This window comes from Paramormyrops kingsleyae, chromosome 13, assembly GCF_048594095.1.
Source record: "Paramormyrops kingsleyae isolate MSU_618 chromosome 13, PKINGS_0.4, whole genome shotgun sequence".
NCBI lineage: Eukaryota > Metazoa > Chordata > Actinopteri > Osteoglossiformes > Mormyridae > Paramormyrops > Paramormyrops kingsleyae.
The window spans coordinates 31976131-32001238 of NC_132809.1; the positions used below are offsets into that span (position 1 = coordinate 31976131).

The window sequence follows — 25108 nt, forward strand, 5'->3', positions numbered from 1 at the left end:
TGGCTTTTGTGTCTGTCACATGGAGTTAGTGGACATGCGGGTAGCTTGCCAGGAAGGTCCACCCCACCCAAGTACATGTTTTGCAGTCATCTCCTGTTTCTCTGTGTGGCGGCGGTTCGGGGCCCGGCTCTCTGGCATGGGCCCTCGCTGTTGATCCGTAGCACTCATGGGACCACTGGAGGTCTTTTAATCAGTTGCATGCTATTGCACAGTAAATTAATTATGTCTCTCTTGTGGAATCTGCGTATGTTCATTTAATTCTCTGTAGGATTCTGACAAAATGCAGCATGTGGGATTTATTATCACAGTGAAAATGATCAGTGAGATAATGTCTCTCGATCTAAAGGTGTTTCTCAAGTAATTTTTATTTTAAAATGTTTTAAGCCTGCTGACAGGAGTAGCAAACCAATGCTTTTTGACTTGCTGGTTTTTAACTCTGCATGCTAGGTTGCACAGCGGCTGAAAATAATTCGAAAGGAAAGATACAGTGGTTGTATCGTGAAGAAACGCACTAAAACGGATATTTTAAAATTAGATTTACCACAGGAAGAAAAGTGGATGAAGTATGTTTGTGGATGCAGTTCACTCAAGAAAACAGAGAACTTCTACGGCTAATTGTGAATTAAAAAAAAAGATACAGAAAGAAGGCTGTCAAATGTATGGTTAAAACAACCCTTAACATATTAATAAAGGCTGCCAGTTTTAGGCACAGTGGATTAAGAGGACAAAGGGTTCAAACAGTGCATGCAGGGCTAAATTAGGCCTCTGTGTTTTTCCAATGACCTCTCAGGGAGAGTGTTGGACTGCTGGCTTGGTTATAAGAGGTCTGTCACAAAGGCACGCCACCATGACACGTCCTCTCCGCCTTCTGGATTGAATCGGGGTTACATCTGCACATGGCTTCCGGAGAACACTGCGTGTCAAATTAGAAGAAGCTATGCCGTTAACCCGGAGATGGGCCTGTTACATGCTTGCGGCCGTTCCCATGAAAGTTCTCTGCCGAACAGGTGCTTCTGTCTCGTTTGAGCGCACCAGGTCCAGGGCACCAGGCTGTCTCTCCATCACAGTGGCTCAGCGTGTGGGCACATGCTGGGTGCTGGCTAGAAATTCAGCCCCCTACTGCGGGGGCAAAACAGGGAATTTATGTTCTGGAGGTGAGGCACTATTAATAACCCAAAATGATCAATTGTTAGATACCACTTATTGCCCCCGGCACCTCCAGACCTGCCTCTCCAGTCTCCTCTGCTGGTCCTCGCTCGCCCTCACTGCCCATTTCCCTGGCTCCTTCATTCGCTTCTCCTCTTCTGCCCCGCTGATGCGTTTTTTTCCCCCGTGGTGCAAATCTCTGCTCTGTGCCTGAGCTGAAGCCTGTTACCGCCGTGCACCTGTTATTTTACAGCCTACAGTCTAAGGCTTTCAGCGTGTTTTTCTGCTTCATGAATAATGGCGCTCTTAACATCCAGATGGGCAGGAGGGAGTATCCAATAGCCTGCTGGCTATTTCAGACACTCAACCTCTTCCCTCCACAAAGGGGGTTGTTTTTGTTGGAAAGAGAATTGGGTTTTAGCTGCTGAAATCCCTTTACTACTGTGTATGTGTGAGAGCAGGGGAGACCACTATGTGTTTTAATGAGGTCCTGTGTTATCAGGTTTTAGCGTTTCACGTTTCACCTACTGTAGAGCCTGGCGTTCTGCTTTGTTGCTCTACAGACGAACAGGGAATGTGTTCTCTTTCTGGGCACTCACCACTCCAATCTCTCCAACTTCAGTCAGTTTATGCTCCTTGCAGCTGCTATAATAGTGATACTTTTATTTGCCATTTGTACAAGCATATAATAATTCTTTTGGTTTCCATATATCCCATTTCATTCACAAATGAGACACACAGACAAGAGTGAAGCTTGCAGTTAGAGCACAGGAGCAACAAGCATCAAATTATCCTGGAGCAGTTTTTGGGGTTAAGGGCCTTGCTCATAAGTTCCTTTGACCTTCCAGATATGGGCACAGACTTCCAACCCTCATAACCACACATTACTATTTACAGTTTCCGTCCTAAGCTGTTGAGCTCACTCTTTTGCAAAGTCGCCGAGCCACACTTTAGCACACTGCCCCACAGTGTCATCTCCTGTCCCAACCTCCCTGTCTGATTCATTTGCTGGTGGGAGGATTCGCACTTGTGGGACAAGCCCCCTTTTGGGTCTATATGATGCAGCTTTTCGTGTGATGTGGAGCCTAGAAGAGAGACCGTGACCTTTGAGCAGCTCTGTCTCTTGAGGGCAGGTGGAGAGGATGTTTATGTCTATTTGTCTCAGGAATCTTACTGAGAAATACAGCAGATGGTCTCTCTGCGTCGTGTACCAGACCTGCGGCAGACTCTCTCGATCTTGCCAAGTGTACCGGACCTGCGGCAGACTCTCTCGGTCTATGCCGAGTATACCGGACCTGCGGCAGACTCTCTCGGTCTATGCCAAGTATATCGGACCTGCGGCAGACTCTCTCGGTCTATGCCAAGTATACCGGACCTGCGGCAGACTCTCTCGGCCTATGCCAAGTATACAGGACCTGCGGCAGACTCTCTCGGCCTATGCCAAGTATACCGGACCTGCGGAAGACTCTCTCGGCCTATGCCAAGTATACCGGACCTGCGGAAGACTCTCTCGGTCTATGCCAAGTATACCGGACCTGCGGCAGACTCTCTCGGTCTATGCCAAGTATACCGGACCTGCGGCAGACTCTCTCGGCCTATGCCAAGTATACAGGACCTGCGGTAGACTCTCTCGGCCTATGCCAAGTATACAGGACCTGCGGTAGACTCTCTCGGCCTATGCCAAGTATACAGGACCTGCGGTAGACTCTCTCGGTCTATGCCAAGTATACCGGACCTGCGGAAGACTCTCTCGGTCTATGCCAAGTATAACGGACCTGCGGCAGGCTCTCTCTGTCACTCTCTCTATGCCGAGCGTACTGGACCTGCGGCAGGCTCTCTCTGTCGCTCTCTCTATGCCGAGCGTACCGGACCTGCGATTGACTGTCTCTGTCTGCATCAGCTGTCCCAGACCTCTGGTGGACTGTCTGTCTGTGGTGGATGGTGTCTCTGCAATATGCATTTTAATATACAGATACTACAAGATTGTTTGTTTGTGGAATTTTATTTGATAAATTATTTAGTCTTGGCTCTATTAAAGGTATGTACAGTCATGTGAAAAAAGTATGCACCCTCTTTCAGTTATATGGTTTTATATATCAGGACATAATAAAAAAGGTCATTTGGTCCTTACCAGGTTCTAAAATTATTTAAATATAACATCGGGTGTGAAACAACTCCAAACAGTTTCCACCGTGTCGTTATTTAACAAAAATGTAGCCAAAATGGAGTAGCCATTTGTGAAAAATACATCCCATGAATCAGTAGGTTTTATAACCACATTTAGCAGCAATAACTTGAAGTAATCCGTTTTCTGTATGACTTTATCAGTTTCTCGCATCATTGTGGAGGAATTTTGGCTGACACTCTTCCTTACAATGTTGCTTCAGTTCATTTAAGGTTTGCAGCCATTTGTTTATGCACAGCTTTAAGGTCCTACCACAGCATTTCAGTCGGGTTGAGGTCTGGACTTTGGGCCATTGCAACACCGTGATTTTATTTCTCAGCCATTCTCTTGTAGATTTGCTGGTGTGCTTGGGATCATTGTCGTGTTGCATGACCCAATTTCGGCCAAGCTTTAGCTGTCGGACAGATGACACATTTGACTCTACCGTACTTTGGTATACAGAGGAGTTCATGGTCGACTCAATGACTACAAGGTGCCCTGGATCTGTGGCTACAAAACAAACTCAAATCATCACCCTCCACCATTGTGCTTGACAGTTGGCATGAGGTGTTTTGTGCCGATCTGCTGTTTGGTCTTTGCCAAACCTGGTGCTGTGCCTTATGGCCAAACATCTCTACTTTTGGTTTCGTATGTCCAAAGGACGTTGTTCCAGAAGTCATGTGGCTTGTTCAGATGCTGCTTTGCAAACCTAAGCCATGCTGCCATGTTCTCTTTAGAGAGGAGGCTTTCTCCTGATAGCCCATACTTGTTCCGTCTTTTTCTAATTGTACAAACTTATGAACTTAAATGAAACATACTAACTGTAAAGTCATGAGATGTAGCTGTTGGGTGTTTTGCAGTTTCTCTGAGCATTACACTGTCTGACCTTGGGGTGAATTTGCTGGGACGTCCACTCCTGAGTAGATTAGCAACTGTCTATAATGTTTTCCACTTGAATACTCATTCTCACTGTAGAATGATGGACTTCAAATTGTTTGCAAATGGCCTTATGACCCTTCCCAGATTGATGGGCAGCAGCAATTGCTTCTCTAAGATCATTGCTGATGTCTTTCCTCCTTGGCATTGTGTTAACACACCTGAATGCCAGCAAACTGCCAAAACCTCTGCTTTATAGAGGTCGTCACATTTGGTGATGAACAGTTACAGGTAAGTGCATTTGATTAGCAGCACCTGGCTCTACTTACCATCTTAATTCCTATTGAAGCAGTAAGGGTGTACTTATTTTTTAACACAGTGTCTGCATTTTGGCTTATTTTTTTATGTTAGTGTCATTATTTATTTATGTCATGTGTTGTTCATCTGAGGTTGTATTTACCTAATTTTAAGACCTGCTAAGGACCGGATGATTTTTTTTATGATGTCCAGATACATAAAAACTTTAGAATTGACAGTGGGTGTACTTTCTTTTTCACATGACTGTGTAGTGTATGAAAATACTCTTCTAAGATGGCTGTAGGCAACAGCTTTAGATGCATTGTGCTGATAGGAGCAATAGAAGCCACCTCAAACTTGTTTTTTATTTGTAAGGTGAATATGAATGTGTTCTCCCTTTCTTTTTCTTTCGCCTGACTCTTTTTCACCGATGGTCAGTCTGACGTGGTACTGCGTAGAACAGGGGTGTCCAACTCCAGCCCTGGAGGGCCAGAGCCCTGCACATTTTTGGGTTTCCCCTCATTTAACACACCTGATTCAACTCCTTGTGCTAATTACCACACAGCTCTTGAGCTGAATCATTTATGGTGGAACAGGGAAAGAACTAAGCTACACAGGGCTCCGGCCCTCCAGGACTGGAGTTGGGCACCCCTGGAGTAGAAGGTCTTTCTCTGTAATGCCACCATGTTCATTATTTCGAGGTCAAATGTAGTCTCTGGATCAGGCAGTTAATTTAGGGCTGGTTCCTGACACAATGCCTGTCAAGCCGGGAACAACATGAACGCCCAGCGTAATTGTCGTTGCTGCTGGAAGGAGTTGGGTCGCCAAGCTGTCACCCTCGTTTACCCACATCAAACCTTGCCTCCCTGCGGTGAGTGATGTCATGAACATCTGGAGATGACATCTTTGGGTTCTCGCCCCTCACTTTCTTGCCAGTCCCTCCCACTCCCTTCTAAGTTCCTTGTACTACTGCAGGGGAACATTGGAGGACGTTCCATGGTCCCCGAGGGCCTTGGGAACCAATGAGGATGAGGTGGGAGATTCCAAGTACCTGGGGGGGGGGAATCAGGTCATGGCTACTACTGCATTGAAATTGAAGAAGCAGCCAGGCTGTGTCTGATTACAGTGGTCTCCCGGTGGGCTGTACCTGATTTATTATGCTCGTGTTCTCTTGTCATGTGAGGAGCCGCTGCCACTTCATAGGAGGAGGGCGGGCGGGTGGGCGGGCGGGGGGGGGGGGGGGGGGTTAAACTCAGAGGAACACACCAAGAATGTGCCAAAAAACAGCATAGTGAGCTCTGTTACTCTTCCCATATTCCAGTGCTGGAAGCAAAGTGAAGCTGTACTCGTGAACGCCCAGATACTCTAAATCTTCCTGTACTGGAAACTGGCACAAACTTCTGTAATTTTACTGTTTTAACGCATTAGCAGCCCACGCATGCTAACTCTGATGAAAATTGCTCCCGTGGATCCAGCCCCTTTCCTGGTAACCAAAACCCTTTTCCATTATGAGCAGTAGTTGGGGATATGGTGTGTATATTATTAAGGTTTAATACCATTGTTTATTTACCGTGTTTTTTTGCTTTGATATGATGAGGAGCGCGCACTGATACAGCGCGTTGCCGCACCCACCACACGACAAAGCACCTCAGGGGTGAGAACCTGAGTGCAGCCATGCGGTGGGACCTACCTCAGCACCACACTAGTCCAAACGGTCAGAGCATAATGAATTTGTTTTAAAAATTAAAGCACACTTTTTTTTCAGCGGTTACAGCCAACAGTTGGAAGAGCTTTCGTGCTTAATTTATGCAAGTAATGGGATAGACCGCTACAGTTCCAGCAGAAGATCTTTTCCATTCTTTTTAACTGAATGTGCTGCTTGCATTTGCATCCTAAAAAGCCTGCCATCACTCATTGGTCTGTGAACCAATCATTTTGCTGTGAATAACAGTCGAGTATTGCCATTGGTGAATGACAACTACACACACAACACATAACGGACAACGACACACAATCCAATATAACTTAATTTCTTCCATCTGTACATTATAAAAACATCTGCACCTCATAGCACATCTGCACATTACCTTGTCTGCACCTATGGCACTGTATTTATTACATGGTAAATGCATATTTACTTCTGTATATAGATGTATATAAATTCGTTTTTCCTCTTTTTACACTTATCCTCTGTTAGTACCTATATACTTATCCTACGTCTAACACAGTCGGAGTTCAGCCAGGGAAACACATTTCACTGTACGTTGTACCAGCTATAACTACATGTGACAAATAAAGAATCTTGAATCTTGAATCTTGAATGCTAATCAAGCCTACACCTCCTCCCGTACTGGAATTGGGAGCAGCCGTACCATCACTGACAGGCTGCTGCTTGGCTCGTCTTGTCCTTCTAATGCACTGTCCTGACTGCTATTCCCCCACTGCAGTTTGAATCTCATCGACACCTTAGCTAGTAGCTGTCAGTATTTCGCAGAAAATTGTGAGACCTATTCCACCACCGTTCCTTAGTCCCGACCCAAATGATCCGGTTTCTGATGTGGGTGTGTTCACCTGGATCGTAGCATTACGAGCGGCACTCAGATCCCTCCTTTCCTGTCCTACATCTGTAAGGATGCAGCAGTGATGGATGGGCTTTGAGCTGAGGTAGGATAAACTGCTCCTACGGGGACTCTTCTGTGTGGCCTTTATATGTTTCCAGGTTCTTTGGACCCTGGCAGAACCTCTCATCCAGAACCTGTACCTTGGTCTGGAGGTGCTCAGTTCATCTTCCCCATTCATCACAACTTTGTCTTAATGAATCAACCCAGAAAGGTCCTTTTCAGCCAAGTGAGCATTTTTACGGATCACTGAAAAAATATGCTGATTTCTACAATTGCTTTTCAGGACTTAAAATGATGTTGTCTACGCCTGTATCCCTCATACATTTCCTTTTCGTTTACGTGCAGTTTCCCCAGCCAAGGGACCCCCACTTGTTTTTGCGTGGGCCGAAGGTTCTGTTGCGCCCGATTCGCCGTCGGTTGCCTGCTGTCTCTTCAGAGCGGTAAAGTTCATGCATGCGTTGAAGTGGAGAGGAAGTGGTAGATGGGAGGTGTCTCCGGTTGTCCCCCTTAGGGGTCCGTGGCAATTGGCATTGTGGTGAGCTGGGAGTTGTGGGGAGTGGGAGGGGGCTGAGTGGTTAGCCATGAAAAATGTCTTTAGGTGAAAGTTCCAGGTACCCCACACCCATTGATTTATGGATCTTTTCCTTTCTGGCAACATGATTTCATGGAATTATATCCCTCCCCCATCTAAAGTGTAGGTCCTGCTTCACAGTGAACCGCTGCCTCCATCTTTCTGATCTACTTAACTGGCCATCTCTTGGTTTGCTGGTTGTTCCTATTTTACCTGTGGTGTCTGATCCCTGGTTAAGCTATACTGAGAGGGGGTAACCTTACAGCATTTATGATGCGTCAAATCTGTCAGAGTAAAACACTGGAAGAACTGAGTGGAGAGGTGTGAGGGAAAACATTCACTGTAGATTTATAATGTGTGACAGGTGTTTATACATTTTTATCGTTCCAAGTTTTCTCACTCTGGGCTCCTACATAGTTACAAGTAGGGCTGTAAATTGGTCAGGCACTCAGATATTTTTTATGAAGCACTCTGGCAGACCATTCATTTTCCATTCTTTGCTGAGTCAGCCTAATTCTCAGTCAACAGGCAGGTGAAGTATTGATTTTGGTTTCCTGTGTTTACAGTGCTAACGGTGCTTTGAATGACATGGTCTTTGTAGACGTCATTCAAAAAAAAAAATTGTTATTCTAACATTTGGGTGAGGATTGCAGAAAAGGAGAGCTGAAGGTCTCACCTCAGAAGTGCTTGCAGATTTTTAAATGTTCACCCTCCAAGCCTGCTACTGAATGACAATAGTGACGTGAAGGTCCTTGACCTGATCTTCTCATTGTTGTCCCACAGTTCCAGAAATCACCTCTGCATGCCTTTCTAACTCCCTCTTCCTCCACATTGTTGAGCAGCAAAGGTAAAGGCAGTTCTTTACCCCTTTCATGCGGAATAATCCAGATGGAATCCTTTCATTTTTTTCCCCCTTAAATCTCCCTCATTCTTCATTTTGGCTTCTGCTCTTACTTTGCTTGCTGCATCCTGCTCTCCATGGATCTCCTCTTCCCGGCTCTCCAGTACAGGGAAAAGCCACAAGCCCAAGGACTCTTGTGGTTATTGATGAACTTCAGGGCCACTCGAAGTGGAGTCTTCAGCAAAGTTTACATGGGATGCTTCTCAATGTTCCCAGTCTGGCACTATGACGGCATGAGCAGGGGTGGAACCTGAATCCCAAAGACCCTCAAGGCATAAGAGGAGCTGGATGTGATGGCACCAGTTTATTTTGAAGCTGTTACCAGAATCCAGAATCCACGTGTTGCTTCACTCTTTTCTGGCCTCGTCTGACACCATAAACCACTAGCTTTCTTTTGCCCCTCAGCAGAAGATTCTCGTCTTATTGTTCTTTTGAGCTTTTCAGCATCTATTTTCCTCCTCACTCCCCCCGAAAAACCCTGCTTTTGTGTGTATCTGATACCCTGGTTTGGCATGTTGCTGTTACTCCGCTAACTATGCTAAAGCACATTCATATGAACAAGGGGCTATTGAGGCTTACAGGTTTTTAATTTTTTTGTCGTCATAATTTCTTCGTCCCTATGCAAGCTTGTATGAAAATTGAGCCCCTTTTCTGGGGTGCCTTCAGGCCCCAAACCTTCTTAGGCACCCCAATGCTTCGACCCAGACTGGACTGTTGAGAGGAGATTCCCCCACTGGCGTAGTTGGGAGCATCTGTATCATGAAAATAATGCCTTGTACCAACTCCAGCAACTTCCCTCCTGCTCACTGTGACTGGGGCCAGGGGGACTGTGACTGTGCCCCAGTTTCCATTTCAGTAGTGGGGGGCAAGTCTTCAGCTTGATTCCCTTCTTGGTGGAGTCTGACCTTGTGCTCACCCTTAATGTTCACCCCAGGTGCCAAAAATGCCAGGTGTCTGTAATCCTGAGCATCCACTTTAGCCTGGGGGAGCGGCGCGTCTGGCATCAAAAGCAGATTGCTGCTCACCCAAGCAGGAAATACGGGCTGCTAATTCCCCATGAGACTTCAGTACTGCAAGATTTAAATCAGGCACTGAGAACCGGGTCGATATCTGCGGTGTGGGTGGAGGCTTATTGCAAGTTTGTTTCCTGCTTTGAATGTGTGTGTCTCTGTGTGTTTGGGGTTTAAATATCTCTCTTAATCCATAACACTGAAGCAGTCTCTCTTAAATCATTGTTTCTTCAGTTTTTTTTTTTTTTTTTTTTTTTTTGATAATTTAATATCCCGTCCGGGGTGATTCCGGTCTCTGTTCAACTTCTCTCAACCATTCACGTTATGTCTGTTCATTTTGTGAAGGGTGATGTCTTATGGGATACGACTACATCTCATATCAATGTCTGGAGCCCCACTCCCCAACAGCCCAGCAGTGTCTGCACAATCACAGTGGAAATGCTGAACAGCTGGAGGCAGGGTTGCCATGGTTGCTGTAGGGTTGCCATGGCATCTACTGCGCTCTGTAGTGACCCATCTTTACACTGGTATGCACATCTGTGTGCACTGCAGCTCGCTACCGTGTCTCCGTTTTGAGCGCTTGACTAAGTGGACATACATGATTGCTAAAATTGCAGAAATTCAATGTGACCACATCAGTGTTACTTGCCCTTTTTGAAGCTGAAGTTCTAATCCCAGAACTTCTGAAGTCTGAATGGCATTTCCTTTGCCGCCTTTGTGATGACGTTCTGCAAATAGCATTTTAATGCTGCAGCCAAGTTCTCCACAGTCTGAATCAGGTTTATTTTGCCTTTATTTTTTTCTCTCGTTTCAGCAGCCCCGCCCCTCAACCACATGACCAAGCCTGGTTGGCCGGAGCTGCTGGAGACCTGAAACGAGCTGCCCGCTTTCAGTTTGCCTGCTTTTGCGAAGGTTGGAAGCCAGTTTGCTTTTTAGCCATGTTGTTTTCCCCAGGTCCTGGTCCACGGGGGCACCAGGAAGCTGATTGGCTGCCGGAGTGCCCCATCCCCCCTCAGCCAATTCAAAACACATCTTTGGCTGCTCTTCCCCTCCCCTTTAAAAATATCTAGAATCGCCCCCGGTTTTCCCAGCTTGGCACCGAAAGGCTTTTGTTTTATTCCACGCATTAGTAGTACTTCTGCATCGTAGGTCTGCAGGTGTGCCACTCAGTCTCACTCGTGGGGTCTGTCTGTCCCACAATTCCACATGGCACTGCCCTTGAAAGTATCTGTCCGGTACAATCAGTCCCTGGGTCCGTATGCATCTTATTTAAGCATTTGTCCTCACGTCGTCTCCCTCGGTCCCAAGAATATGGAAATACGGGCCGCCTTGTCCCAGGATGACACTGCTGGGTGTTACCTGAGCTGCATGAATGTCACCCCTTTGAAAGACTGTAGGTTTTATTTGAGTTTTTTTTTTTTCTTGCATGCATTTGAAACCCTGCCTCTGTTGTTTTAATCACACTTTTAATCTCATCCAGGTTCCTGTGTTGTGTTTTCATTGCTTTTGCTTTTTCTTGAAAAAAAGATTCTAGATTATTGTGTTGGGTTGATTTTAGTAGATGAATTATACATTACATTTCATGTAGGGAATTGAAGTTGTGTGACTTAATTAGTGCGGCCCTGCCCATGTAATTGTACTCTGTTCATGGTGGTATTAATCAGTCTGAGCTCTTTGTCTCTTTGTATCTTCTAAAAGTGATACTGGCTCTAGTACTTTAGTTTGACTTGCGCTTTCCTGCTCCCTCCCATATGTTTTGCAGGAAATCCCCTTTGCAGAGGATTATGGACTCCTAATACAGTTTCCTTCCTCCTCCGGAAGCATCGGTGCGGCAATGAACCACACCCCCAGCCCCCACATGACTGAAGCGGCCAAATCTGGGGCCGGCATCCTCTCCGGGTTGGGCCTGGGCGTGGGCTCAGACAGGATGATGTCCCCGGACAGCATGGCCAACACGCCGAGCCCCATGGGGGGTACGCCCAACTCCAGCCCCCCACTACTGCTGTCTCCCGTGGGCTGTGTGGGCGACGGGGGGGACTGGGAGGGCCGGGAGGAGCTGCGGCTGCGGGAGCTGGAGGAGGTGCGGGCACGGGCGGCCCAGATGGAGAAGACCATGCGCTGGTGGAGTGACTGCACCGCCAACTGGCGGGAGAAGTGGAGCAAGGTGCGGGCGGAGCGCAACAGAGCGCGGGAGGAGGTGCGGCAGCTGCGGCAGCGGCTGGACACGCTCACCAAGGAGCTGACGGGCGTGCGGCGTGAGCGCCAGGAGCTGGCCGCCGAGAACGAGCAGCTGCGCCGCGACGCCCAGCGCTACGGGGGCGCCGGCGAGCCGCCCATCGACCCTGGCTCCCCACCTCCTCCCCTGGAGGACAAGGAGCAGGAGGCCGAGAGTCCTGGATGCCTGGAGCAGGAGCCCGTGCGGGACGTGGGAGCAGAGAAACCGGACAAGAGCAAGGTAGCCCATCATATGTTTTGAATGGGTGAGTGACAGGGGAAGGAGGATTCCGGGGACCAATCAGCTTTCAGCAGGGGCCAGTGCGCCTGTGGCCCCGCCCCTGAATATGCTCTAGGGCTGCTGCAACTGCTCGACGAAGTCCATGACGCTGAAGCTGAAAATGGGTCGACGACAATATCTGAAGTCGATGCATCTCCTTCTTTTTTATATTATTATTATTATTATTTTAATAAAATTACCTTTATGATTTCTAGAACGCTTCAGTTCATTGTAACGCACATTTTCCTTTATCACTGCGTAATTTTGGGAGTAGTTTAAATTATCACAAAACATAAAGGTGGTTTTACACTGTGCAAATTGTGTGGCATACCATGGTGGTACTAGCACTATGCAGGAAGAGAACGCTGTTTTAGATGAACCGTCAGAATAAGCATAACAACACTAAGTGTTGTCTGTTCACGTTTATTAAATTACCATCAGTAGCAGAGCTTTATAATACATTCTGTCATTATAGTTGCTAAATACACTCATTATTAAAGCCATTAAGTTGTCTGCCTGCTGCAATACAATCTCCCCTGAATAAGTGTTTGTGAAAATGTTTAGGCTGGAATCTGGTCTTATTCTACGTTGATTGACGGTGCCATTTTGTGCATTCGAGCATCCCCCCCACCCCCCAGGTGAATGCATGTGACGTTTATGCCACTTTCCAGGTGGTGTTTCAGGTTATATTCCTTTGGAGGATCTTTGGAGGATCTCGTTTGCAAACTGGTGCTGGAGATCGTTAATCCAGGGAGGAAGGCCCGGCATCATGTCGGCACACTGTAAAACGTGCGATCCGTCTCTGCTGTGGTGCGAGGCATCTGTGCCGTGTCCGTGTTCCTGCTCGGAGATGGACAAGCAGAGGAAATGTGCAAACCCGCCCCCCCCCCCCAAGCCCATCTCGCCGTGATACATGAAATTCCATCCCTGAAATGCTTCCACCTGCTAATGATCTCCCACGGCAGATCGGCAATCCCAGAGGGCCAGCGGTTCCTGTTTCTATGCCGACGGCCCGTTTGTAGGTCAAGGTCACTGTTCTCCATCCCGGCTGCTATTTTTGAGAACCTGGAGCTGCAGGCATAGGCAGGAATTCGTGGCGGGTTGTTCGTCTTCCCGCCAATGCCACTCTGTTGGAGCCTGACGCTCTGGTGTGGCTGCCCCTGCTGACCCACGTTTTAAAGTGCCTGAGTCCCCCATAGCTCGTCCCAAACGTGCGTGTTTATCCGTCCCCCCTGCCCCGCAGTGGCTGCGTAATTACTGTGCGATCGCCGAATCTGTCCTTAATGTCTCTGCCTGTTTCCAATCTGCTGTGTCGCTCACACCTATGACACATTCTCTCCTGTTGACTCTTCTCCTTGTTTTAAGAGTACGATCCAAACCGTTCTTCAGTTTTGTCTTCGCAGTTTTAATATGCAGCTTCGTTTCCCCCCCCCCTCTCTGTGATTGGCTGCCATCTGAGCAGTGACAGTTTATGTAATTAATGACCGTATGTTACATGCCCGCTGAAGTTATCGTTTGAGGTTTTTCTGCTCTTTTTTGTGTACTTTGCTACGTGCTGTATTTGTCTTTTTTGGCAATACGTTGTGAGCTGAGATTCGTTTCGAGCTAGATGTTCTCAGAATGTGCAAGGGAAAAATGCATGACTTTTTCAGTTGTGGTGCCAAGTAAACTCCGTATGTTTCCCTTAGTAGTCGGCTTTTGCAGTTACTTAATAGTTTTGTTTTTCTTTTTACTCTTTCCAAACACTAGTGTTCAGAGTGCAGACAGGTCTCCCAATCTGCTAGCTATGCAGTCCGTATTAGTACGTATTTAAGCAGTTCCTTTTTGTCACACATGCTAAATATTGTTTCTCTATTTCCCTCCATCTGGAAGAGGTCGGCATGGTGACAGCGTTGCTTCACTCACAAAGAGCAGAGTGAGAAGGAGTCCGCAGCGCTGGGGATGTGCAGTTTGCATGTTCTCTCGCTCCTTTGCCGTAGTCCAGTGTTCCCCAATCCGGTCCCCGGGGACCCACAGACGGTCCACGTTTTTGATCCCTCCTGGCTCCCTGGGAGTTAGCAAAAACGTGGTCTGTCTGTGGCTCCCCAAGGACCGGATTGCGAAGTAATATCATAGTCTCACAGCATGAAGTTAGGTGTCTGATTTGCTCATTGCGAGTGCGCTGTGATAAACTGGCTTCCAGTCCAGCTGGTCCCCTATGCTAATGGGTTCTGGGTTCCGAATAGCCCTGAATTTTGATAAGTGGTTATGGGAAACGAATGAAAGAAGCGGAGTTTATTTTGGTTGTGTTCGAGGAAACATTCACACAGTACCTTGGAAATACATTTGGCAGGATGTGTTGTGGGAAGCCCCCCAGTCAGTGAATTTCAATGCCAAGATTTTAAAAATTCTGGAATAATGTTGCTTTTGAAAATGGCGCTAAAATACTGTATACCGTGGTATAATGTCTGGAAGGTATGACAGTATGAAAAGCTAGCAGCCAAGCCTTGCTGAGACCGTAATGAATCTACCACTGTGTCACGGACATTGTAGCTGACTGACGTTGATATGACCCTGCATAGGGCTGCGTGCATTACTGCTGGGGGTCCGGGCTAGTGCCTTCAAACGCCTGTGCTCAGCTACTGTGTCAAACTCACACACTGTGTTAAACACATGGCTCACTGGGGAGAAAAAAAAAGAATATTTGATAACTGGCCACCCTGGAGGAAGAGATCCTAGCATGTTGTACCTTTGCAACTGCTTCTGTGCCAACATAGACAGGGACGTTTTTCATATTAATACACACATACACACACATGTATACGTACATGCAGCTCACGTACTAGTATATTATAAATCTCTGCTGGATAAACAGCTTTTAGAAGAGTAATTCAATTCGGAGGCCCTGGTCAAATTAGATCCTGTTTCCTGTCCCATCAACGATCCCGCTTTGAAACGTAGACTTTCCTGAGTGCTTCCACATGTCTAACGCTGAGTAGTTCTATTTACATACGGAGACCTCTTGTGGTAGATATCCGTAACTGCGCATAGCTGGCAGCAATTGCGGGCCTTATGGCGGGTGTGCTTTGGGAATTAGTGTAGCTCAGTAGAGCAGCTTTGATATGCGACCACTGGTTTCGTTTTCAGGCAGGAAATGGTCGAAGTCTGTGGCGCTTCCCAGTTTAATGTACAGTGCCTGACAACACATTTACTCTGTGTGGTTTAGATTATATACCCTGTTTTTAGACTTTGTGGCTGCTGTTTGTCATTAAATCGAGGCATATGTATATGTTTTCCTCTGATGGTTGACAGCTTTTTACAACCCTTATGGTGGTGACATACTGTTCTGCTTGTCTATACTGTGTTATACCTTCTTTTGGAAGAAGAAAATTGGAAGATCTTTGTAGGTCAAAACGCTGTGAAGGGCAGTTGTAGTTAGATGGGAACCTTAACAATAATGACAGCAAAAGTAATGAAAATATAATGTATACTTGTGAATACTTCTGGTTACTGCTTAATTCAATGGCCTGTGCATGTTTATTTATATGTATATACTTGCACTCAGTAATGCTTTAAAGGCATATATTTTTACATTTACATTTATTTTATTTATCTGATGCTTCTGTCCAAAGCGACATACAAGTGAGGCAAATGGCACAGTGCAGGCATAGGTGCTGGTGAAGGACTCGAGGCATGTAAAGCACTGTAAAGCACTGTAAAGCACTGTAAAGCACTGTAAAGCACTGTAAAACATGCAACCCATCTCTGCTATGGTGCGAGGCGTCTGTGCCGTGCTCGTTTCCCTGGTCTGAGATGGACAAGCGGAGGAATCATGTATGCCCCCCCCCCCCCCCCCCCGAAAAAGACGACTATTTAATGAGCAAAAAGTTCAACATCAAGAACACCGAGTGGTATCAGGCTAGTAGAGGAATGAGGATTGTATAGTTATTAGTTAATATTCAATGGACCTATATGAAGTCCATCCAGAAATAAAATCTATGATGTGCTTCCCCCAGGACATTGACCTCCTGGACTGCCTCCTGCAGCCCACAGCCGACACCCCCGAGTCCTGGGAGGGGCGTAGCACCAGCAGTCTCCGGTCCACGGCTAGCCGACAGGACCGCGGCCGGCTGCTGTGGGATGACATCGCCGCCCTGGAGGGGGACAGCAGCAAGGTCACGGCGCTGCAGCTGCGCCTGGACGAGTCGCAGAAGGTCCTGCTGAAGGAGCGCGAGTAAGCATGCCGGCCAGCAGGGGGCACTAGAGGGACTCTCCCAGCTCACATCTACTCCGCGTAATTAACATGTCGAGGTCCTATTTTTAGCCGGGTCCTCAGAGTGTTTTAAGGAAAAGTGCTTATTGAATTAAAGTGTGGCTGTTACAAAAGTCCCCGGGTGTCTGATAACTGACTCTGTAGCCCAGAGGTAAAAAAAGCCACTTTCAAGATTTCATTATGCTGCTAGTAATGTCTGTATGTTCCTGCTCTACAACTGGCCAGTTTCCCACAATCCTGCCCCTGATGACCTCTATGGAAAAAGTAAGCTTCCAGACCCCCCCCCCCCCCAAAACTAAACCAACGGGTCACCCAGAATAATTATAATGGGGGGAGGCAGTCGGTGACACCCCATCCCGGAACCTCGCTGGCCAGATGCATGATGGTCGTTCTGAAGAGCCATGGAAATGGCCGTCTGAGGTGCTGAAATTAAACCTTCTGGTGCAGAGCTGGTGGGGGGGGGGCGCTGTGCTTGTTCCTCCAGCCCCGGGGGCTTTTCTGCTCTGAAGCAGAGGGACAGCCGGACGTAGTAATAAGTCAGGGCTCACGGAGGGTTATTGAAGTGAAGTTCCGATTCAGGCAGGACTCCTCAGGACCTTTTAGTATGGAGGTGAGACATGCTGCTGCTGCTTTTCCATTCCCAGTGAGCTCCAGCCCTCTGTTTCTCTGTCATACGGGGGAATAGATGTGACTGTGTGGGTGGGGGCCGCAGCTCGGCAGGTGGGTACATGGGGGTCATGACATTGGTGTAGCTTCGGGGTATAGCATTTAAATTCCTCCATTATGAGTGACATTATGCTGCACTCCCCCACCCAGGAGTCCTCTCCCTTTAGTAATGTGGACTCCTGCAGTACTTCTGGGGGGTTATTATTGCTGAAGAGCGGCTGGTTCGTCGTCTCCTGATGGCGAATGTGGACCTGCTCTCTTCCACCCCGCCCCCTCCAAGCAGATCTGTCCAGCCTGAATTGGTCCATGAGATGTTCTGAGTCACGCTCGCCGTTGTCTCGTTATGAATGAGGATCGCTGCTGGGTCCTGCTAACGAGATTCAGAGACTACTACCTCTAATTGCTCCTGTTAGACTCTGCGGGGCGACAATGCTAAGAGGTTGTTTACATGTTGTGGAGGTGCCTTGGGGACGCCACACGTATATTTTACTTTAACTCGGCTCAGTTTTAACCTGCCGGTGTCTATGGCTGGCGCTTAGGCGGCATTTAGTGTCGTAAACGGCCGTATGGAGGATGACAAGGGCTCTGCAAATGGAAGATCAGCAAGAGCAGTTATGAATACAAAGATATTTGCAGTGTTTTAAGGAACCCCTCTTGGAAATAAGATGAGGGAGATACTTGCTTGTTCTGGGGAGTTCGAAGGCTGTACGGCACGTTCAGGCCATGTTCAGAATGGGGCGAGGCGGATTGTTGTCACGTATTTTCTAGAGTGTGCCTTGTAAAAAGTGTGTGTTTTGTTATTTTCATGAAAACGCCTAAGAAGGCGAAGAACTCCGAGGCCTCGCTCTGGCAGCGGCGTCTGCTGCTACATCTGACTCAGTCTTGCCTTCTCGCTCTGCAGGGACAAGAACTCTCTGACTAAGAGTATCGAGAAGCTGGAGGCTGAGCTCAGTCAGTGGAAACTGAAGTATGAGGAGCTGAACAAAGCCAGGCAAGAGGTCTTGAAACAGGTGGGGAGCCGCGATCACCGGAGAACCTGCCCTGCAGCCTGTTAGCGAGAGACGGGGAGCCGGTATAATCCCTCACCTTTCTGGCACAACACCTAGGGCAGTGTTTCTCAGCGTGGTCCTTGGGGACTCCTGGAGGGGGACCCCCCCAGTAGGAGGTCATGACGGGTTCCCTGACGACTGGCTTCAGAAACGCAGGCCTGGGTGTCCCAGGAACCTGAGACGCTTCACAAAGCGCAGTGGAATCCAACTGCCCACATTCACAAATGAATACGTTTAATACCATGTGACAGCGACCATGTGACAGCGACCATGTGACAGCGACCATGTGACAGACCAGTTAAGTAAACAGGCCAAGAAAACAGAACCTGGAGGGAGTCTGACCCGGCAGCATTGTTTGTGTGTTTGAAAAGGCTTCCATCTGTCGAAGGTAGCAGGCTGGCCCTTTCACACACAAACTGGGTCAGAATGGGAGGTATGTCAGAGTCGCAAGTCTGTTCTTTAATCAGTACTGCTGGCATGTTGGGCACCGGCTCCCCGCGGCTTCGGAATCGGAGCCAGCCGTGATTCCCCGCCCGTTCCGCTGTCATTAAAGGCTGGCACGCGCCCATTTTCTGTAGATGCAGCCGAGTTGATTACAGCTTCAAAACAAATGACTTTTTTTTTTCCCTCCTTTCCCCCCTCCCCTCCCTTCAAAGTAAGAACAGCTGTGTAGCTGCAGAGGGGTGTAGTATGTATAGTCAGCCAGCAGGGGGAACCAGCGCTTTAGCGGGAGGATGCAAAGAATAATGCAGGGCAGAGGGACAGGACACAACGGAGAGGTTTCCTGTAGAAATGGCCTTAGAGTGAACAGCCAGCCAGGCTCTTCTGGAAGCTTCACCGGAAATAGAACCTTTTACGTTTATTTTAGCCCTTCAGACCAATTTAATATCAGCAGCTCGAGGGTAAATGGTAGGCAGGCAAGGCGTCCAGGCCCAGACGCTGGTCTAACTAAGCAGAATGCAAATGATGAAAATTAGCGTGTAAAATAGCTAAATGTGCCATGTGTGAAATTACATATGAGATTACGAGTCACGTGGAATGACCCCGAATTCAGCTCTCATCCACTTCATCTGAGAGTCTACAGTGTTGACACAACGTGGGTAGAGTGGTGCGGGTTCGAGCAAGGCGTCTCTGGAGCAGGACAGCAGAGAATGCGTGCAGTGACATCCGGCTAACCTCCTGTTTCTGGGTCAAAGGTCACCGTTCGGGTAGTGAAGCCATTAAGCGCCAGTCAAGTTCCTCTGTCCTTGTATCATGTGCAGTAAATTGTGTTTTATGGGGTGTTTGGGACGCTGTGTGACCCCCTTCCCCACCACTCCAGTTAAATCTCCTTAAGGAGGTGCACCAGGACGAGCTGGGCCGCATGTCAGAGGACCTGGAGGATGAGCTGGGGGCACGCAGCAGCATGGACAAGAAGCTGGCAGAGCTCAGGAGCGAGGTGAGTGCCCCCTCCCCCACCTCACACCCGAGCACTGGAAGCCAGAGCTGGACCTCACAAGGCGGGTGAAGTGGCCCAGCGGGTACCGCTGTCCGCCCAGCACGGGGGGAGGGCTGCCAGGGTCTTTCAAAAGGAGAATAGTGCACTTTTTTAAAGGCGCGTCAGTAATAAAAGTGATCATGTGGGTTATCTGACACCTGGAAACACCCCCCAGCACTGTCAGACCTTGATGGACTGTCAAACGTCACTTTTGCTCATGAAATTCATTATGCCATTTCCCATGATCCAGGTACGACACCCCATGATTTTTGTCGCTTACCATTTTCTCGTAGCTCTTTTAATTCTGTTAGGTACTTGTTAGGTACATCTATATATTAGGCACTATTAGGCATGTCTGTCTGTCTGTCTGTCTGTCTCTCTCTCTCTCTCTCTCTCTCTCTCACTCTCTCACTCACTCACTCACTCACTCACACACCACAACGTAGGATTGAGCATTTTTAGGGGTTGAGTTCTCTACCCATTTAAGGACTGGTTTTGATTATTGGAGGGGTCACAACCCCCCCATCCACACAAAAAGTCAGCAGCCTATCAGTCAGTCACTCATATATAATCTACCTTTCACCGTTGAATATGGCTGCCTTGCATTAAAACTCAGTTGACTAACTCTGTCTCACCTGGGTTTTTGCGGAGGTGTGTGTGTGTGTGTGTGTGTGTGTGTCAGAGAGCCTCGTGACCCCGGTCGGCCTCCTCGCTGGTCCGCATCGCTTGGCATGGTGCCATCATAGACTCTGCTCTCCTCTCCTCCTCCTGCCAGCTTCGCCTGTCAGGTTCTTAATTACGATCTGTGTCTCGCCACAGACCGTTTGTCATCGCGGGATAATAGAGACATCAGTGGCCGAGGCTCGCGGGACTGAGTTATCCTCGGGTTCGACGGTACCGCCTCGCCCTTCGTGGAGTCGCATGCGGTGTGTTGGTTGCACCGGATCACATGATGTAAACTTTTCGCCGGTTCGGGCCTTTTCAGCCCAATGGCCAATCAGCTTCCGTTGTTTATGCGAGTGACTCATCACCGCAGTGCAAGGCCTGGTTGCACTCCCCACTCCCCTCTCCCCACTCCCCACTCCCCACTCCCCACTTCCCATCCCGAGCCCCACGGAATTTATCGGGCACTGTTCCAAAGGTGCGGTAATTTCCGGAGATCGTGTTGCGATGATGCCCGCTCCCTGCTTGGTCATTACGTGCTAGGGGCGGGGGGTTGAAGCGTGTTTCCTGTAAACTACGGCAGCCATCCTGCTGTGATATATAACGCAGAAGCTCTGAGCTCCGATGCAGCCTGACTGATGGAGTACTCAACTGCATCCCCCCCACCCCCACCAAAGAGAAAATATATGAGGTGCTGCTGCTCAGAGGAAGTGTATGTAACTAATGAGGTATTGGGGGGGGGGGGGCGCTTAAGAGCTGCCGTTGATGAGAGAGGCCAGGCTGGGGGGGGGGGAGGTTTGAGGTTCCGGCTTCCTGGCTCTCTGGCTCCGAGTGGATTATGACCCCCGCCGGTTCTATGTCCAGAGAAGAGGCTGGGTAGGGGGTCAGCCACAGGGGTGTGGGCGCGGGGATGGATATCACCCCCCCCTTGGTGCCTATGGACGGCATTTTCCATAATGGCTTCTGACCATGAAGCCTGCATTGATGCCTATGGGAGCCGATTCCTGCAACGGCAGAAAAACCATCCTGTCCATCACCAAGTTGAGATACTTGGCCCCGGGCTTGTGTGGGAGTCTGGGTCAGATCGGAGCGGCCGGGGGAACGAGGGACCATCCCTACAACTAATCTCCCTACTGGCCGGCTGCGTCTCTGGATAATGTTGAAAGCCAGGCAGAGCTCTCCCCGTGCCTGTGCTGCCCCGTGCCTGTGCTGCCCCGTGCCTGTGCTGCCCCGTGCCTGTGCTGCCCCGTGCCTGTGCTGCCCCGTGCCTGTGCTGCCCCGTGCCTGTGCTGGTGGGAAGGGTGTCTGGATCCTTAAGTGTTCATACGCCGTTGTTGTCGTGAGTCGGTTTGTCTGTCTGTAGGTGTGTTATCATTTCTTTCAAGCTCTCAGATGAAGAATTCCCAGCTTTCTGAGTCTGTGTTTTGGAAGTTTCTGGCCTGGTGTGGCTGGATTGGGTCCGTATATCTGCAAAAGACTGGGCCCATCTGCTCCTCATCAAAGTCGCAGTCTCTTTTTGGCATTGCGACGTTTTATCCATTAAATACATCGATGCCAATTACTGCCGGACAATGAATGCAGTTTTTGCAACTAGTTCCTTCTGTCCAGCATTGATTCCTGAATTGTAAAATATGACTGATTAAAAAAATAATAATAAAAGCTGTGATATTTAGGATATGTGTCTCTGGCTGTGGAGTTTACTGGTTCACAATTTTACCATTATTATCAGCACAAACAAGTGTTCGATATTACTGCCTCATTGATTTGGTGTTTGTTCTGTGCCACATGTAGACATTTATGAAATCACTGAGTAAATATAAATCATGTTTATTTCTCTCTACATGGCTGAATGAGTAGCACTGAGACCTCACACATTTTATTTAACTGACGACCAGCCCCTGGAGCAATTGGGGGTTAATGACCCCAATGGTAAAATCACTCTGCTGACTATGGGATTTGAACCAACAACCTCCCAACCACAGACACAGCATCTTAATCTGCTGAGCCGCACACCAGGCCTGGGTTTGTATGTGGACTGATGTTTGCATTGTTTTTCTTTGGGTCACTTAAGTTTCTTTCCACAGTCCACGTGCTTCAAATGTTTAAATGTTCAACACGGGAAACTTTCCAGGAGTGGGTGTGACCTGTGACAGACGGGCATCGCTCCCAGTGTTTGGCTTGGTTTAGTGGTTCTAGAGAATGGATGGGTTACTTTGTGTTAATATGCAGGGTTAAAGTCAAATATATTTCATAATGAATGAACTATCCACACACTTTCAGCAGAAACCAAACATTCACAGCTTGGCAAACAAACCTGTCTTGTAATAATGGTTTTGAGCCAAATCTGTTGATTTGATTAAAGTGAGAGACTTTGAGTAAATAATGAGTCTTGCTTTGTGGTTTCTGAGAATTTCTTCTCCGAAACTGTTTGCTTTCGACAAGGTTTTTGTCCGCCTGCAACATGCCGCAAGCAGGTCCTGTCCGTCAGATTAGAGTCTGTGAAGATCATGTCTGCCAACCAGGATGCCAATGACTACAAGCCAGTCTACATAAAGAGAGAAACCACAGAATTCAGTTTTTTTTTCCTCAAGCACAGAACATAAATATGTTTTGCCATCTTTTTATGGTTTCTCCTTTGCACCCTGTTAATTACCATTTTATGGGAAAATCCATGAAAATGTCTCTTTATATGGACTGCTCCCTTGAAGTCCTGATCTTTTTGGTTTTTGTTTTTTTTAATATATTTTTTCATGTCAGAAATAAAATATGACCTGATATTTCTGTCCTTTTTTTTTTTGCACATACCACTAATCTGCTATCCTGCTTCCTTTTCTGCCAACATCTCATTTCGGGTCCTTGATGACCCTGTACCTCTGGCGCCCCCTACCCCACATTCCTTTGTGTTGCATCCTCATCAACATGTCATCGAGATAATTGTGAATTTGCCTAAATAAGTAAATACTGAGGCAAAGTGGGATAGCTGACTGCCATTCTTGCCTTTTGATAATGATTTGCTCTGAGTGCCCAGGAGTGCACTGCATGTTTTTAAGCGGTGCCAAAAGCCATGTTGAATTTGCATCATACTTTTAGAGACCAAGGAGACATGGACGTGCCTGTTTTGTAAATTCTTCATTGTGTCCTTGCTGGTTAAATACAGAGCTTTTATGATCTTGCCCCCCCCCAGATGGAGCGACTGCAGGCGGAGAACGCGGCAGAGTGGGGACGGCGAGAGCGTCTGGAGACGGAGAAGCTGGCACTGGAGCGCGACAACAAGAAGCTGCGTGCGCAGATGGAGGACCTGGAGGAGCAGCTGGCACGCAAACGCAGACAGGCCGCCTGCGCCCTGGACTCTGACCTCAAGAGTATCCAGAGCGAGCTCTTTGAGAGGAACAAGGTGAGTCCTTGAGGAGCCTCCTGGGAAGGAGTGTGGCCTGGGGGACTGGTGACCAGTGGGAGTAAGGAAACTCTTGATTACCGCGGCTGGATGTGTCAGCGTGTGAGATGTGCGGGTGTTAGCTAGGTCGCACAGTGCGTGCTGTCCCTGTCTCTGAGTTGTGCGGGTATTAGGTAGGTCGCGCAGTGCGTGCTGTCCCTGTCTCTGAGATGTGCGGGTGTTAGGTAGGTCGCACAGTGCGTGCTGTCCCTGTCTCTGAGTTGTGCGGGTGTTAGGTAGGTCGCACAGTGCGTGCTGTCCCTGTCTCTGAGATGTGCGGGTGTTAGGTAGGTCGCACAGTGCGTGCTGTCCCTGTCTCTGAGATGTGCGGGTGTTAGGTAGGTCGCGCAGTGCGTGCTGTCCCTGTCTCTGAGATGTGCGGGTGTTAGGTAGGTCGTGCAGTGCGTGCTGTCCCTGTCTCTGTGTTGTGCGGATGTTAGGTAGGTCGCTCAGTGCGTGCTGTCCCTGTCTCTGAGATGTGCGGGTGTTAGGTAGGTCGCGCAGTGCGTGCTGTCCCTGTCTCTGAGATGTGCGGGTGTTAGGTAGGTCGTGCAGTGCGTGCTGTCCCTGTCTCTGTGTTGTGCGGATGTTAGGTAGGTCGCACAGTGCGTGCTGTCCCTGTCGCTGAGATGTGTGGGTGTTAGGTAGGTCGTGCAGTGCGTGCTGTCCTTGTCTCTGAGTTGTGCGGGTGTTAGGTAGGTCGCGCAGTGCGTCCTGTCCCTGTCTCTGTGTTTGGGTGTCACGTAGGTCGCGCAGTGCGTGCTGTCCCTGTCTCTGAGATGTGCGGGTGTCAGGTAGGTCGCGCAGTGCGTGCTGTCCCTGTCTCTGTGTTGTGCGGATGTTAGGTAGGTCGCTCAGTGCGTGCTGTCCCTGTCGCTGAGATGTGTGGGTGTTAGGTAGGTCGCGCAGTGCGTGCTGTCCCTGTCTCTGAGATGTGCGGGTGTTAGGTAGGTCGCGCAGTGCGTGCTGTCCCTGTATCTGAGATGTGTGGGTGTTGGGTAGGTCGCGCAGTGCATGCTGTCCCTGTCGCTGAGATGTGCGGCTGTTAGGTAGGTCGTGCAGTGCGTGCTGTCCTTGTCTCTGAGATGTGCGGGTGTTAGGTAGGTCGCGCAGTGCATGCTGTCCCTGTCGCTGAGATGTGCGGCTGTTAGGTAGGTCGTGCAGTGCGTGCTGTCCTTGTCTCTGAGTTGTGCGGGTGTTAGGTAGGTCGCGCAGTGCGTCCTGTCCCTGTCTCTGTGTTTGGGTGTTAGGTAGGTCGCGCAGTGCGTGCTGTCCCTGTTTCTGAGTTGTGCGGGTGTCAGGTAGGTCACGCAGTGCGTGATGTCCCTGTCTCTGTGTTGTGCGGGTGTTAGGTAGGTCGCCCAGTGCGTGCTGTCCCTGTCTCCATGCGTCACTAGGGCTAATTCAGGCTTCATCATTGCCAGTTTTATGATATTTGGGTATATCGTGGTATTTTAGCTATACTGTGATGTTTTGGATTGCTTTTGG

The 25108-nt window shown here is 48.6% G+C and overlaps 1 protein-coding gene across 5 annotated transcripts in view; it reads left to right on the forward strand.

The window, feature by feature from the left end:
* ccdc102a (coiled-coil domain containing 102A) overlaps positions 1 to 25108 on the forward strand; it is a 65548-nt gene that overhangs the window by 15418 nt on the left and 25022 nt on the right. For 2 of the 5 annotated variants that reach the window (XM_023827251.2, XM_023827250.2), the window contains exons 3-8: positions 10401 to 10498; positions 11349 to 12041; positions 16076 to 16293; positions 17900 to 18008; positions 19369 to 19485; positions 23372 to 23581. In XM_023827251.2, the coding sequence (XP_023683019.2) occupies positions 11421 to 12041; positions 16076 to 16293; positions 17900 to 18008; positions 19369 to 19485; positions 23372 to 23581 (1275 nt within the window). In that variant the 5' untranslated portion in view covers positions 10401 to 10498; positions 11349 to 11420. Of the gene's footprint in view, positions 1 to 9840; positions 10114 to 10400; positions 10499 to 11348; positions 12042 to 16075; positions 16294 to 17899; positions 18009 to 19368; positions 19486 to 23371; positions 23582 to 25108 lie in introns of those variants that run through there. The other 3 variants (XM_072698656.1, XM_023827252.2, XM_023827253.2) reach the window with 3 other exon arrangements.